The sequence below is a fragment of the Arachis hypogaea genome, chromosome 17 (assembly GCF_003086295.3).
Source record: "Arachis hypogaea cultivar Tifrunner chromosome 17, arahy.Tifrunner.gnm2.J5K5, whole genome shotgun sequence".
Classification (NCBI taxonomy): Eukaryota; Viridiplantae; Streptophyta; class Magnoliopsida; order Fabales; family Fabaceae; genus Arachis; species Arachis hypogaea.
The window spans coordinates 23,576,914-23,594,890 of record NC_092052.1 but is presented as its reverse complement, the minus strand read 5'-3'; the positions used below and the strand labels follow the sequence as shown (position 1 = coordinate 23,594,890).

The 17,977-nt window shown below is 28.3% G+C and overlaps 1 protein-coding gene and 1 long non-coding RNA gene across 2 annotated transcripts; one reads left to right on the top strand and one right to left on the bottom strand.

Moving 5' to 3' along the window:
- Nucleotides 1-1,037: 1,037 nt before the first annotated feature.
- LOC112766838 (uncharacterized) lies at nucleotides 1,038-4,125 on the bottom strand. Its single transcript, XR_003184578.3, has 3 exons — nucleotides 3,589-4,125; nucleotides 1,931-2,155; nucleotides 1,038-1,253 (listed from the first exon to the last, which is right to left on the bottom strand). It is a non-coding gene; the product is annotated as an uncharacterized lncRNA (long non-coding RNA).
- A 4,344-nt stretch (nucleotides 4,126-8,469) lies between these two features.
- On the top strand, nucleotides 8,470-17,096 carry LOC112766372 (flavonol synthase/flavanone 3-hydroxylase). Its single transcript, XM_025812267.3, has 4 exons — nucleotides 8,470-9,511; nucleotides 10,515-10,722; nucleotides 15,805-16,132; nucleotides 16,672-17,096. The coding sequence occupies exons 1-4, from the start codon at nucleotides 9,256-9,258 to the stop codon at nucleotides 16,882-16,884; spliced, it is 1,005 nt and encodes a 334-aa protein (XP_025668052.1). The 5' UTR covers nucleotides 8,470-9,255; the 3' UTR covers nucleotides 16,885-17,096.
- The last annotated feature ends 881 nt before the right edge of the window (nucleotides 17,097-17,977 follow it).

The window sequence follows — 17,977 nt, the reverse complement described above, 5'->3', positions numbered from 1 at the left end:
TTTTATTTTCATGCACACCAAGTGTTTGATAAAATACTTGGCTTAGTCTTTACTTAGTTTTTTCTTCACTCTTAGCTTGGAATTGATGGCTTTAGTGACCCTTGAGTCATTGATATCTATTCTTGTTTGATATATTAGAGTAGTTAGTTGATTTGGTTTCCCTTTACTCTAAGTGACCCATTAATAGTGCTGACTAGGACTTAGGGATTGGAATCAACTATGCCTATTTGACTTATCCTTGATGTAGGCTTGACTAAGTAGGATTAACTCTTCATAATCATCATGTGTTTGTGGTCAATGTCTAGGATAGGCAACCTTAGCTTTCAATTACTTGCCAAGAGATTTCATGCATTTGAATTTTCCTTGCTTTGACTTTTCATTTCTTGCATGTTTAGTTTTCACACTCTTGATTGAGAAATTGGGTGTTTGGGTGAAATTGAGTTGTGGATGTCCATTCCGCATTGTGTGAGGATTGTTAATTGGTTTGGTTTCCACTAACTCTAAGCCTTCCATTAATAGAGTTGGCTAGGACTTGTGGATTGGGATCAATTATGTCCTTTTGACTAATTCTTGATGTTAGAATTGACTAATTGGGATTCATTCACACACAATTACCATGTTTGTGGTCCATAACTAGGATAGGAATCCTTAATTATCCAATTCTTGCCAAGAGTCCTTTTTAGTATTTAATTTCTCTTTTTGTACTTTTAATTGCTTTCCTTTTAATTCCTTGCATACATATTTATTTTCTTGTTATTCACATTACTTGCATTTCTTGCCACGCAATTCCTTCCATAGCCAATAATGGAACACTTAATTACAACTCTTAGGGAAGACGATCCGAGAGTCTAAATACTCTCGATTTATAATTGTTTTGAATTTAAACTTTGATTGATGATCAATTGTCGGGTTATGACTATACTTACAACGCCGATTCTATTTTGATGAAAAATTCCTAACCTATGCAATTTGGCCATTGTCATAAAGTGCATAGTTGTGACTGAATAGTCAATTCCTAACCAATTATGAATGAGTTGTAATTAAAAACTTTAGTCAATTAAATTGATTATTACATCATATAAAAAAAAATTATTTTTGGGGACATCACTTTTGGCCAATACAAATCCTCCGCTTATTGTAATATAGTTTACAGTTGAAAACTAATGAAACATGTATTCGTATCATTTGTCATACTACCTGGACCTAAACCTGCCAATGCTTGAATGCAACTTTGAGTGAAGACCTATATGTGCCTGCATCACATTAGAGGAAAAAATAAAATGTTTTCAATCCTTCATAATTCACACATAAATATGACAAATTCAACTCAGAACTTCATCAATACTTCTAATATTCACCTAAAATTATCAATTCATAATAATATAAATAAAGTGTTAAATATTAACCCCTAAAACTTATCACTTCAAAATGCAAGACCCGTATAGAGAAGGATCATCATATAAAATAGAATAAGAATGAAATATGTAATTTTAAGAAAAAAAATTTGACCACATCTAGCCTTGAATGGAAAAGATAATTCTAGATTTTTTGTTCCGATAATCTCATTTTGTGGGAGTTCAAAAGTTGCAAATGCTAGAATATGTGACTTGTAAGATTTAATGACGAAAATAGTTAAAGAAAAATGTACAAATTAAAAGTATTTTAGAAGAAAAGCCATTTTGTTTTCATTTTAAAGAAATCTAAAAAATATATTTTTAGAAACAGTTCAAGACAAATTTTTACCATTTTGTAAATAAACAAAACAAAAGCAAAATACTTGCTACCAAGACACTTGTGTAAGATTCCCATTTTTCATCCACACTTCTGCGATAGAGCTTTCTTTTGTGATTTGTATGATCTTTTAATTCGATTTTATTTGTCTCAAATTGACAAAAAAAACAAAGCTGAATTCCATTATCAGAATTCTTACCCGATATGTGAGACTTCTAACTCACCGATGACTGGCTTCGATGCTAATCACAAAATGCAACGCCGTCACCTGCGCAAATCCCTTCCTTACTTGCTATGCCGAACTTCTTTCGAAGGCCACACTTGATTTGAGGTAACAACCCTCGTCATACATTCTCCACCTTTAGAAGCAGACACCAAAAATGCGATATCGCTACTCCATTTTACAAAGAAACTTGTCATAGTGCTAAAGAAAAAAAATTCCATTAGATCAATTTTCAATTACAAATGCTAATATATACAGCAAATTTTATTTTTTATACAAAAGGTATATTCTTTTTCTATTGCACGTTATACTTTTTTCTATTTCATTAGGTATTCATTCTTAAAAATCACAATGGTAATATTTCAGCTGAAACTAATATTTTTAAACAAATATGTGGTATCCCATTATCTATATCTTCACTTAAATTTTCACTAAAATTATCCTAAGTCTCGACTAAATTAATCACACATAATTATGATAGGAAGTTGCATGTAGGGGAAGGGTGTGATAGTAACTTATATTATAGAAATGGCTCTATATTGTGGTTCTTCATTGGTGGAAAAAATACGGCAGTTAGGGTGCCTCATTTAACTTGCATTAATATCATTATCAATGAAATCTATGTTTTTTGGGATAGTGTTTTCTCTTTTCTGTACTCAGTTGACCTGAACTTTGGTTTGTTCTTAGATTATGATATCGATTGATATGATTTTCTTTTTCCCGTGACATATTAATAGGAATTTAAAACCTATAATCTTCATTTGCAAACAAACAATAAGAGAAAAATATACTGTAATATCTTCTTGTACTTGATTTTTTCAATATCAATATTGTCCACAATTTTATTCCTTTGTATATTCTCTTATTGCTTTCTTTCCTTTATATTTAACATTTATCTGTATATCGTCAATAAAAAATTAGAAGTATAGGTAATATTTGTCTTCCTTTCTGTTTTCATGTTATGTAATCTTCAAGAGAGCTGAAAGGGCGGGCATTTCTAAAATTCCAGAACAAAAAAAATATTTCTGCTAAGTTTCAACTATATTTGTTCACTATTCATATATGATTCAAGGATGTCCTCTATGACTTTTGTTCTATATAAATTGGTTGACTCGTCGATTTCTGACATTACAATAAGAAAATTTTGATTTTTTGGGTAAAGGGTGAGCGGAGGAGAATTGCTGAAAAATGATATAAAATTCACTTTGGCCAAAATCGTTTATACTTAATGCACACTGTTTTTGTTTTTAAATGCATAGATTTTTTCATTTGATTTTTTCTAAATAGAGATATCAAAAACTTGCCAATAGTTAAATCTTCTATTATGTGTATTGTTATTGATAAAGTCAGAAGGATCTAGTTTTGTTTAAATTCCTTATTTAGAGGATGCAGAGTCAAAAGGAGCCACTAAGAACCAATATTTTTGGTGATTGATTAGAGAGATCATCTTTATCTTGAGCATTATAACTGTTTTTAATTTTCAGTTATATTTATTTAATTTTGGAAATTCAAATTAAGCATGTCTATGCAGTTTATTTGGTTCAAAACCAATATATCATATACTTAACAAAGCAAATTGACACAAAACTATCTCAACGAATTCAGAAAAACTGCATATAACAAAAAAAACTCACCAAGATTAGAGCATACAAAAAGGACAAACAGGAGTTAGAGTCCACTGATTCATAACAACAACGACACATAGGAGGAGAGACGGAGGACACTAGGGGAGACAGAGAGCCAGCACCGACAGCCAAGATTCAGGGTTTCCAGCCTTGAAAGAGAGAGGGGGGAAAGGAAGGAGAGAGAGGAGAGGCGACAATGGAGCAAAGCTTAGGGTTCCGCTCTTCTTCTGCTTTTTCTTTTCGAGTCACCAGCGAATATTCTGATTCTGCGCTTTGGAATCCCTTAGCTCTAGTATTTGGTAGATTCTGTTGCTGTTGTAAGATGAGGTTGCCTCGATCAACAAGTCTCTCTTTCGCCCAAATCTTGCTCAATGAATCCACTTCCAGAAATAGGCGTCGGAGATAACCTACGCCCACCTCCCGCAGCTGAAAGCATAACTGCAAAATGAACTCTAATTTTTCCAAGTGTCTTAAAGGTCTGTTCATTTAACTCTCAAATTTGACAAATTTTTTATTTTTCTTTTTTATTTCTGTTTTAATTTTCTCCTGTTTCAAATATGGGAGTGTTTGAAATTCAAAAAAAATCAACTTCACAAATTACATTTGCTAATCCATTAAATTTGCTAATTAGCCATGTTTACTTGGTTTTACCGTCGGTCATTAACAAAGCTCACGATTACCATCAGTCAAACTCATATGAAGCTCCAATTGGCTAGAGTCTCCTTAGCCACTTTGTCTACCCAAATGAATTGGCGACCATACAAGTCACCAAATATATATTATATATTTGTGAGTTTTTTCATCATCTTATGTACTGAGTAATCTTTATGTATGTGTATTAGTTCATTTACTCTATCTTTTGATTTTCTTGCGGGAATTCAAAGTATGTTTCATGGCTTCTCGGCTAGCTTTGGCGTATTATGCTTTTTATATTTCACAAAAAAATAATTACAAATCTAATGATTAGAAAGAATTTTTTTTTTTTTTAATAGTAAACTAATTCATGAGATAGTCCAAGGCTTTTTGGCACGTAAGAGATTTTGGCCCTGCAGGCTTCTTAAAAGATTGACCTTTTTGACTATTGGGCTTTTTGTTATAATAAAAAAATTTCAAATATAAAAAACATGTATAATAAAATCAAATAAGGTCACCAAAAAAAAAAAATCAAATAATAAGTTAATAACAAGTGTGTATCTCCTGCAAAAGATTTCATGTACGGTACATATTATTTTCATCCCCACAAATATATTAGTTATGAAATTATAATAAAAATAAGAATATCCAAAACTCAATAAAACAGATTCAACGGGAATTGTACTATCAAACACAAGAACAACTAAATTTACATAAGGCATGTAACTAGAGCTTAGATTAATCGACACAGTAACATTGATAAGAAAATTGGGTTGTGTTTTAATCCACCATAAGTGGTGTCCAAAATCGCTGATGATAAAATTATGACTTAAAAATACTATTTAAGAATTTTATGCGGACTATGAAAATTATTCAATATTAAATTATGTTTCATATGCTCAGATAGTTAACTTGCAAATGTGGTTGATTAACAAAAATTTTATTTGCACACTAAAATTAGTTATTATTTATTTGTGTATAAATATATTTGTGATTAATTTTTTTTTAATGTATATTTTATATTTTAATTTATATTTTATATTGATGGCTAATTTTGGTATACATTTAATATAGTTTATTCACTAATTTAAATCTAACTATCGATAATTTTTTTTTGGACTTGAATTTCTTTTATTTTCGATTGCACACGGTATCTCCTACCGTTGTCAAAGACTAATTTATCGCGAATTTGAACTACATTTAAATGTTAGTCGTTGGCTAATAAATTTCTACATACACAAAATACAATTTAAATCCTAAACATTTATTTAAACGGACCAATGAGCTGATAATTTCATTAAATCCTATTGTCCTATTGGGCTTGCCTTGTCCCTTTATTAATTTATTCCAATTTTTGACACTCTCTTAAATGCGTTTTCTTTAGAAGTGGGCCTTGGTCTCCTTGAGCAGCAGTATATTTTTTGTTTTTAAAATTTGATAAAAATTTTAAAAATATTTTTAAATTTTGTTTTATTTTAATTTTATTTCAAAAGTTTTTTATTTGTATCAAATATATCCCTAACGGCTAATTTTAAAAAAAAATAGAACCAATTTAATAATAATTTTATAAAAATAATTTTTAACACAAGCATATTAAGTATAAAAGTATGATTTTGGTCCCTAAGATAGGGGTTGAAAATTTTTTTTGTCTTTAACTTTTTTTGCTTACAAAATCGTCCCTAAGGTTTAACTTAATTTTAAAATCGTTCTTCAGACCAAAATATCTCTTTTCCTTCTTCCCCAAAATCAAGCACAAACAAAAGCAAAACCAGAAGTAGAAGCAGGAGCAGAAGCAGAACTAGAACCAACAACAATAAAACAATGTAATAAACATTAAAAAAATAGATAATGGATCAACAAATTTGTATAATGAAACAATGAAATAATGTAATCAAATAGAAGCAGGAGCAGAACAACAACAAGAACAATGAAATAATGTAATCAACCAGAAGCAGAAGCAACCAGAAGCAACAATATAAAAGAATCATAATTAGAAATCAATAACATAATAGAAGTAGAAGCAGAAGAAGAATGAAATTAGAATCAACAACATAACAGAAGCAGAAGCGCCTTTCTCTACCTTCTTCACCGCCGACCACCCTCACCCACTAAAGTGTTTCCCCTGTCCGAACCCTAGTTCTGTCAACTAATCCCGGTCAGCACCTCCGTCCATGCCGCCAGCGAGCCACCCTCCTTTCTCTTTTCTTCTTCCTCTCCTCTTTTCTCTTCTCCTCTGTTCACTGTCCCCTGGCCGATCCGCCATCACAGCGCTGCCACCCTTTTCTTCTTCTCTCTTCGCGCTACCCTAGCGCCACCATCACAGCGCGAAGCCCTCTTTTCCTCCCTCAGCTCACCTCCACCCACCATCATAAAACCACCGAAGCATTCCCCTATTCTTGCCTCGAACTAGAACCCACCGTCGTCAAGCACCTCCGCCGAGCCCATAGGAGCAGCGGCTACATCTCCTTTCCTATCTTCCCTTCCTTTTTCCTCTTCTTCCCTAAACCTCCCCTGGCATGATTTCCTCCCCTATTTCCCAGCCCTTTAACCCGTTTTATATATATATATATATTTTAGTTAGGGATAATTTGGTAATAAAAATTAAAATTTTGGTAAAAAGAACGATGTAAAACTAAATTAAATCTTACAGACGATTTTGTAAGTAAAAAAATATTAGTGACAAAAAAATTTTTAACTCCTATCTTAGGGACCAAAATCATCCTTAATCCTATTTTTTTTTATATTTTTATTTGATTTGTCTTAAATTTTTTAAAAATTTAGCTGTTAAAAATATATATTTAATACAAATAAAAAAATTTTAAAATAAAATTAAAATAAAATAAAATTTAAAAATAATTATTAAATTTTAAATACAAAAAATATACTTTACCTAAAATGAAGTTTTAAACTTGTCGAAATTCCTGGCCAAAAAAGAATTGTCGGGCTTTAATACTAGTGTTTGTAGTTTTAGTTTGGAGAAACTAAAATGCGGATAAAACTTGCAACTACCCTAAAAAAAAAAGGTAAAGAAAAGAACATTGCAAACCGTGTGTGTCTGTGTGAAAGGAGAAGGATCCCCATATTATCCTTTTCAATATGGAGCCTCACCCTAAAGGCTAAAACAGTAAAATCCACCTGTGACTGGTAGCGAACTACCTGTTATTACTTATTATAGAAAGCAACAAGACGTGGTCGAGTCCTTCACTTAGTGGCAATTCATTTACCATATATATACTTGCATTCAAAACTTAGTTGAAATCAATTATTGGATAAAAATCTTTAAAAATACTGTGTGTGAGTGTATAATATACCTGAATTTATAATATTATAATGTTTAGAGGGGAAAAAAAAAGGCTAGCTCTTAATAAAGCTTCTAGAATCTAGATCACGTCCAATAAAATAAATAAGGTTTCTAGATTGTTTGCTTCGGTGTCGAGACAAGAACCGCACATCTCAACTACTTCTTAGGATCCAAGGGTTAGTACCTTCCTTTTGGTGTGGTTTGTGCTTTGTACTTTACACATTACCTTTTGTTGGAGAGGAAACAGATCATGTGTTATGATTTATGATTTTTTATAAGTTTTTGTTTCTTTTAATTTATTTATCTTTTGTATGGACTGAACTACGAAGCACTCTGTTAACCATGATATTCAACCGTCACTTATCTGATATGCGTATTTTTTTATATTTAATTATATTTTACTAAAATTATTTATATTTTAGATAAATAAATCTCTGAAAAACATATTAATAAAATCTTTAATGATAATAAACGTGAACAAAATATATTTAAATTAAAATCTTCGAAATATAAATTCTCATGTATATGTGTGTGTATGTGAAAGTGTGTGAAATTAATTTTTGAAAAAAATAGATAAATAAAGTAGAAGAAAAAATGTTTTTCTTTGTAAAATAAATAAAAGTATTTTTTGTTCTAAATGATCCCATTGAAAGATAAATTCTTACGTGTTTTGAGAATAAGACAGTATTCTTGTTTAGATCTGTCTTTTGCATTAATATTATAATAAGTCCATTATTATTTTTAATTTAAATTTAAAAATCAATAAAATAAAAATTAACATCAAATTGGCAAATTAACTCGCATTGCTGAGATGAAATTAAATAAAATAAACTATTGCAAAAAACACACAAGAAATTATCACCACTAAAATTGTGAGTTACATTCTCAGATTGTTATGTTGGTCAATTATTATTTATTTATTATTGCTTTTAAAATGTTTTATATTAGGCCGTGTCATCACCCGCTAAAATGTTTAATTGTTTATTGGTTTGGTGATATATTTAACTATCTTTTGATATATTTGTTCTCGCATTCATTTTAACATTCGACTTTTTATCAAACAAAAAAAAATTAAGTCTTGCTAACAAGCTAAGTGTTATAAAATTCTATAAAATCATCATAAATAAATAATTTAAATAATATACATGTTCTTAATTTTCAATATAGTTGAATGTATTAATAATTCTTTAAAAGAATTGAGTTTTTTTTTAATTATACTAACCAATATATTTAGAACACTTTTTAGCCAATTTTATTTTTTAATATATTTTTTAGTGAGATATCAAATACTATAAATAAATTGAAGGGAAAAAATAAAAAGCAAAAAGAGCACAAAAAGAAATAAAATAATAATTTATCATAAATAAGTATAATCTTTTAAAAAAATATTATTTCAAATCCTCAAAGTTATCTTACAATTTCAAGTTAAAGTAATAAAAATTTGAATATATACCATAAATTATAAAAATCCTAAGTATTTCCTCAATCTATACCTTTAATTAGCATATCTATTTCCTCTAATTAATTTTGATAATTATAAAATTGGTAACTAAATGACTCAGCATTATCCTTGTTTGGTAGATTGGTAGGTACCCAAAGGCATCACCACCTCTTCTATTTATAACGCAGCACAAAGAGACTCAAATTATGAGTTCCATTATTTTCTCTTTAATACATATCTACCTACATACCTTTGAGAAAGTCACACAAATTGAACGTAGCTAGTTGGCAAAATAATAATAATGGAGGTGCTAAGGGTGCAAAGGGTGGCATCAGAGTCCAAAGACGCTTCCATTCCAGCCATGTTCGTTAGGTCTGAGACAGAGCAACCAGGAATCACAACAGTTCAAGGCGTGAACCTTGAGGTACCTGTCATCGATTTCAGTAACCCTAACCAAGAGAAAGTTCTTAGGGAGGTTTATGAGGCCAGTAAGGACTGGGGCATGTTCCAAATCGTCAACCATGAGATCCCAAGTCAACTCATAACCAACTTGCAAGGTGTTGTCACATTACTCCATGCACAAATGTTACACTAATTTTATTATTAACCTATGCATATTCTATTTAGGTGTATACTATAATAGGATTCAGATCCTCTAAAGTTTGAATTTTACTTTAGAGAGTAAAGTGTGATCTTCTACTTTTGAATAGTTTCTCTTTCATATTTATTCTTGGTCCCACCTATGAAATCAATGGTGAGAGATCACACTTTCCTCTCTAAAGTGAAATCCAAACTTTAGAGGATCCAAATCCACTATAATATCTCTCATAGGAGTTTTTTCAAAAATTTAAACGGATAAGAAAAAATATATAACTGGTTATATCTTTAATATTTATTCTCCACGCAAGAATTTTTTTTTTTTGTTTTTTCATAAATCTTTACATAGATTTTTTATTAGCTTTATACTAAAATGATAAAAGAGTTTTTGTGGCTTACAAATATAGAATTTGATTTTTGTTGATCCTAAAAAAAATTTTAACACAAGACTAATAAAAAATTATGCAAAAATTTGCACAAACCTAACAAAAGATTCATGCATGAAGAAGTATATTAAAAATATAACTATTTAAATATCTCATTTTATTAGTTTAAACTTTTAAAAGAAATGATAATATTATGACAATGTTTATAATTACGGTAGTTACAATAATCATACAATTTTAAAAATACCTAAAAAGTATTATCAAAATTAAAATAATATTTTTTATTATTTAATAAAACTTTTTAATTTAAAAAATAAAAATATTATTAAAAAGATAAAAAAATATTACTCTCATTTCTTTAGCTATCATAGACACCATATATATTCATAGGTATCATAGACTCCACCTTTCGTATATGTATATATCAAATTCTACTACTTTAAATCGTTAGATATATAATATCTGTTTTTTTTTTTTTAAGTAATGGTAGTATAACAACTTGAGCCTTTGTTAGAAATAATTCTATAATTAATTTTGTGAGAAACGTTTTAACAAAATTATATGTATTTACCTATAGGTGTGGGGAAAGAGTTCTTCGAGTTACCACAAGAGGAGAAGGAGGTGTATGCGAAGATAGAAGGATCTGAGTCATTGGAAGGTTATGGGACAAAGCTTTCGAAGGATGTGAATGGAAAGAAGGGTTGGGTGGACCATTTGTTCCATGTTATATGGCCACCTTCATCAATTAACTACCGTTTCTGGCCTAAAAACCCTCCTTCCTACAGGTTACTTCCAACTTGCCAAACGTTAATGTCATTTGACTTTATACTATATATTAATTTAATTTCTTCCGCCTTTTGACATGCATGTCATTCAACTTTATTTACATCAAGCAATCATGGCATATATATACCATATAAAGATTTTTAAATATGGGCTTATTTATGAAGGATACATGTTAAAGTTACAAAATAAAAAATTTTTTATTAAAAATATAAAAAATTTAACTGTTCAATGTATTTATTTTATATTTATTAAATAAAAATATTTAAATTTTTTATCAATGATAAACTTATCATGTGTTATTACAGTACATATTAGCTAAATTCTTTAAATATTTCTAAAACACTTATATCTTAATAATTTTAATTATTAATTTTAATATATATTATAATTAAAATCAATAATAACTAAAACTATTGGAACACCAATATTTCAAAAACATTTAAAATTCTTCCTATATTTTTTTATGAAGAAATAACGCTACTGGATGGATGGAGTGCAGATAATAATCAATCAACATATTTAATGATTAGTATTATTTAATTAAAACTTATTATATAAAACTGACTAAGAAATTAATTTTTTTTAAATTAATAAAATAATTAACACATAAAAATTTTAAAGGACTATTTAATTTTTATTTATTTATGTCTTTTTTTACAATTTTTATATTTGGTAATGAAAAGAATAAAAGATAAATCTTTAAAAAAAAAAAGAGAATCTTCATTTTTCTTATCATTTACAAAATATTAAAACATATATAAAATATAATTAATTAAATTTATAAAAAAAACTTGAAAAATTATTTAACTATAATATTTTTCTAAACTCGTAACTTTTTTATCAACACTTCTAACATGTTAATTAAAATTATGGTTAATTAAATTTGTACACTAAAAGGATCTTATATTTAAATTATATTTTTTTTTATTTTTGGAATGCATTATATATTTCAAAAGAATTATTAGTCTTTTTAAAATATGCATCTAACACGGGCAATAAATTCTTAAGAAAAAATGCATATCTTTAATTTTGAGAATAGAATAAGAGAAGATGATGAGAATAAAATATAAAAAATAAAAATATAAAAATTAATAATTTTATATTTTATTTAATAATAAAATAAATATGAGATAGAATAAATAGTAAAAAATATAATTTATCTTTATTTTTTACACAAAATTTAGAATAAAAATAAAATAATAAAAAATATAATTATAAAAATTTGACAGTAATAATAAAAAAAATAAATTGTGTTTTTATTCAGTGTATTTGTTAGAAAAGATATAAAATATATTAATTCAAAATCTTAAAATATAATGTTTTTTTTATTTATATTTCACTTACTAAATATAATTTTGTGTTTGAGTTAATTATCAATTTGGTATTCAAAAGATTTAGTCATTAACAAAAAAGTTCTTGAAAAATGTTATCGATAAAATAGCTTTTGAATGATTTAAAAATACAACAAAAAAACTAATAAATGTAATTAACAAAAAGCTCTTATATTTAACAAATAGCTTATCCATTAAATCTAAATTTTCGTAAAAACATTTGAATAAATATTTAGAAGGCGCTCAACAAAATTTGGAGCAAAATTTAACCTCTAAATTTTTTATTTTATTTTTCAAAAAAAATGTCATCATTCACAATAATTTTTTTTAAAAAAAAATTCACTTGACAAAAAATTACTAAATTTTATAAAAATATTTTTTTTAATAATAATTTCAAAATTTTGCATAAAAATTTGATTTTTAAAGTCATTTTTTATAAATTTAATATCTAGTTCTTTCTGTCATGTCTTACAACTTTTTAGAAACTTATTTCTCGTTAGCATCTTTTAGAATTCATTTTGTCAGCGATACAAACATTTAAGTATCATTTTAGTAGTTTACTTTTTGTGTTTTTATGTCCATAACTAAGTATATTTATCTTCAAAAAAAATTATACTCCCCTTCTTTCAAAAATACTAAAATGACACTTTCTTCTTCTCTATTTATAAAACGTATGTTTCTCTCCCTTATCACTTTTAAAAAACTTTCTCTTTAATCTATTTTAAATTTGTTGTATTGATCGACTAATGTTAACTTTATCTATTTTTTTAAGAAAAATATTTTTTATAAAAATATCTTTTAGCAAAATTTTATTTTCTTTTGTGATTAAATTTTGTTTATCAAAATACCTTTTAAAAAATTATTTTTTAATAATTAAATTGTTTTTTTACTATTTTTTTTTAAATTAATGATTAATTTTTCTTTTAGTGATCAAATTATTTTTTTCAAAAATACAAATGACAATCACCCTTGTTTTTGAAGGTTATCTTTGGAGAATCCATGTTTCTCCTTCTTTAAATGGGTTTTTTTAGATTTTTCTAAAAGTTTTTAAAAAATATTTTGATATAAATACAATTTAATTAATAAAAAATAATTTATTAAACAGTATTTTGAAAACAAAATTTAATCAAAAAAATAACATTTTTGTTAAAAAATACTTTTATAAAAAATAATTTATTTAAAAAAATAAATAAAATTCACGTTAGTTAATAAAAAAAATTAAAAATAATTTTTTAAAAAATTATAAAAATATATATTTTATAAATAAAAATGAAAGAATATCATTTTTGTTGGGCCAACCGTGGAGAGCTCTCGACCATGGGGAGAATTCGAGGAGGAATCAAGTGAGAGAACATAAGATGAGAAGACACCACATCCAACTCAAAACCTTAAGGTGTCAAGTTAATGGGTCTCTCATCAACTCCCCCTCTTTCTAGCTCCTCCACCACCACGAGTATTCGTCCATCACACCGCCGCGAAACACCGCGGAACACACCGCCCGGACCAGACCGATTAAACCATGGGCTCTGATACCACTTGTTGGGCTAACCGTAGAGAGCTCTCGACCATCGGAGAGAATTTGAGGAGGAATCAAGTGAGAGAACATAAGATGAGAAGACACCACATCCAACTCAACCTTAAGGTGTCCCGCGAAACACCGCGGAACACGCCGCCCGGACCAGACCGATTAAACCATGGGCTCTGATACCACTTGTTGGGCTAACCGTAGAGAGCTCTCGACCATCGGAGAGAATTTGAGGAGGAATCAAGTGAGAGAACATAAGATGAGAAGACACCACATCCAACTCAAAACCTTAAGGTGTCAAGTTAATGGGTCTCTCATCTTATAAACTCCTCACTCTTTCGTGCTTTCTTTGATGTGGGACTAATTTCAACACTTCTCACACTTGCAACACTAACAATTTTAACATATATCAAAAGAGAAGAATGAAAATTTTTCTTATCTTTATAAATAAACGCCAGCCCAAATATACGGTGTATTTCGCTGTTCATTTTTAGAGGACCTGAAATAAATCTTGAGAATAGTCTTCTATAAAGGTCATAATTTGATAAATATAGTCAACTAGTTTGACCATTAATCATTAAATGCACGAGTTGAAATGTCTCTCTTTTTTTTTTCTTTCTGAAACCGCAACTTTCAACTACCACGGCGGTGGTTTTCCAAATTGCAACCGAGAATTGGTGCTAGCCATATTTAAAAGGATAATATTAATATGAGCTTTTTTAACACGTATCTTAAAGATATATTTTAAAAATATTATAAAAAATAATTTATTAAAAAAATTATTATTATCTTTTTAAAAAATGTTCTTAATTGATATATATTTTTAATAAAGTAGTACGATAAATATATACCTAAGACACTGCCCACTAGATCTTATATATTTTATTCTATATTAATTAAGTTAATCATATTCCCATCACCGATTAAATCACGATCATCAATAAATCCACACAATCACTCACAAGCAATAATCCAGAAAGGATAGGTGTATAACTCAGAAAAAAAAATCCGCTTCGGGTCCATATTAGACACAATTATTCGAGTTCTGAAATTAAAGTTCAAATCCGAAAAAATGTAGCCACAAAAAAGAGACTCGCATACTCTTGATTATGTATTGAATATTTTTTTACTTTAAATATATGAACAAACTTTTAAATTTTTGAATTAATCATTCTTTTTGTATTCTGTTGCACTAGGTAAATAAGACAAATATGAATAAACTTAAATTTGTTTATTAATTTAATTATTCTAATTATTGTTTATTTAATTAATTAAATATATATATATATATATATATATATATATAAAATAAAAATATAAGATAATTGATTTAGTGATAGCTTTTTTTGGGTATATTTTTGTAAATGCATTGCCCAAATTAAACAAAATCGTCCAGTCGTGGGTGTAGATAGAGTAGGACGTCCATCCGATCCATTGGCTGGTTTTAGTCCCACTTCACAAATAAATGCCATGAATTGTGTGATTCAGATCTCAACACCCAAGTTAAACTATGGGTAGGCCTCGAGGCCTCCGTGGACAATCTAGTAGTCTCATAAATTATATTTTTTTTTCTTTTGTATTATTTTATATTCTTTAAATAAAAATTTATTTGGGTAAGTTTATACAAAATGATATTTTTTAAAGTTATTTTTTTTAAATATTTTTTATAAAAGTAATAATAATTTTATATTTGGATATCTCGTATATAAATATTTTTTTTCTTAATAATTATGTTTAGGCATAATAATATAAAAATATTTTTTATTTATTTGTTGGGTTAAAAATATATTTTCTAAATAAAAATTTATTGAAAAAATATACAAATTATAGTTTCTAATTTTTTTTGTGTTTTTATTTTTACTACTAAAATTTTATTAAATATACTAAAAAATAAAAAGATATTTTTATTAAATTTTTTTAATAATTTAACAACATCCAAACAAGCTTTAAGTATCGTTTTTATTTTTTGGGTTTATTAAAAAGTTAATATATCTACACAAAGAATTTTTCTAGACACATTGATGTTCAAAAAATGAAAGGAACCCTTATTTTAAAACGGAGAGAATATTTAAATTAATATTAATTAATTTCTTATTTAAATTCAAAGATTTTAATTAAGAAAAACTATTCAATTGTAGTGCAGGACAGATTAAAGGTAAATGAATATAATTTGATCATATATCATCCTATAACATAATTTTATTTTATGTTTGATGTTATGGCAGGGAGGTGAATGAAGAATACAGCAAGCACCTACGTGGAGTGGTAGACAAGCTGATGAAGAGTATGTCAATAGGGTTAGGGCTTGAAGGGAATGAGTTAAAGGAGTATGCTGGTGGAGATGACATGATTCACCTTTTGAAGATCAACTATTACCCACCATGCCCATGCCCTGATCTTGTTCTTGGTGTGCCACAGCACACAGACATGTCCTATATTACCATTCTTGTCCCCAACGAGGTTCAAGGCCTTCAAGCCTTTAGAGATGGACATTGGTACGATGTTAAGTATGTGCCTAATGCCTTGGTTATTCATATTGGTGACCAAATGGAGGTACATCTACATAATCTACATATCTTGCATTTAATTTCTTGTTTAATCCATGAATTAAAGAGGATTTTTATTGTACAAGTTAAAAATCTTTAACTAGAAATTTTAATATTTTTACAAAGAATAAAGTATACCTTTTTCTTTAATATTTGTAATTTTTTTAAAAAATATTTCTAATGTTAATTTTCATTTAATTTTGTTCTTAACATTTTCTGATTCATTCAATTTTCTTTTACGTTTTCGATCTGTATTAAAATTATTCTTAAAAATTTTTATTTTGTCCTTAGAATTTTACATAAAATTAATGTCTAAAGATAATTTTGACATAAACAAAAATAATGATAAAAACAAAATGAATAAAACTAAACGCTAAAAATACTTTAAAAAAAAATCACAAACATTATTACAGGACAAAAATATAATGAATGAAATTAAACGTTAAATTTACTTTTAAAAAAAAAACTATTATTACATAAAATTTTGATGATTAGAAAAATACTTATTCCATTTCTTTTTTTTTTCTTTTTTGTGCTAATTTAAAGATCCTTAGCAATGGGAAGTACAAGGCAGTACTACATAGAACAACAGTGAAGGAAAACGAGACAAGAATGTCGTGGCCAGTGTTTATAGAGCCCAAAGGAGAGCACGTAGTTGGTCCTCACCCAAAGTTGGTTAACGAAGATAACCCTCCAAAATACAAGACAAAGAAATACAAAGATTATGCCTACTGCAAGCTTAATAAGACCCCTCAGTAATAATTAAACGTGTGATGATGAATTCTTGCGCGCCTATCTTGCTGTCTACTAGCTACTACACTTGATATAATAGAGTTATTTGTTTGCACACTTGTTTAATTTTGATTTCACTCACTCGTGATACGGATCGTTTTAATTTTATGCTTATTCATAACAACTATGTATGCATATATATTGAAATACTCAAAATAAAATAGAAATAAATTATTCAATTGAATGTGTCATATTTTTATTGTCTCTGATCTTCATAAGTTTATAATTATAAATTAATCTTTTAATATCAAAAATTTTTATTTATGAATTATCCATTTTACAGTTTGATACCTTGATGTATCATAATCTAACACTTCATCTGTAATTAATTTTTGAAACAGTCACTAACCAAATTTCATCCAGAACTCTGTAAGAGAGATAATAAAAAATCTTGACAATGTGTACAATAAATTTTAAATTTAGCTCAATATAAAAAAAAATCTAAACAGTTATTTCAAAAAATTAATTATCCCAGTCCTAATTTATCAAAGGAATTTATCCAAACACCCTCTTCCCTCTCTAACCCGTCTGTTATGCCATCCTCATCAATCATCCTACCTCTCCGGAGTTAGAAGCTCCCCACCGGCCATCAAACAACCATCCAACATTTGTTAATTGTATATAATTAAACCGAATCAAACAAAATAATCATTCAATTAAGAATTAAAATAACCATCTACATACCTAATGAATTGAACATCCAACATCTAAATTCATAGAACAAAGCACTCGCCTTTTTGATATCTTCAACACCAGGCTGCGCAACGGGGCTTCCTATTCTCGGATTTCCTACCACGGTGTGCCAACGGGGACTTCAGTCGTGCCCGGTTGCAGCTGCGGTGGGATCCAGGGGGTGCAATATTGAACGATTGCCGGTTGCGGGGTAACTAGACGTGGCCGCTACAACAAGGAAGAAAGGAGGGCCTGCGAAGGGATCCGACCTTCTTTGGTCGGCCTGAACTTCTCTTTGTGCGCAATGGAGAAGAAAGGAAGGCCTGCAGAGAAATCCGATATTGTTTGCTCGGCCTGAATCATCTTTTTGTGCGACGGGGATGTTTGG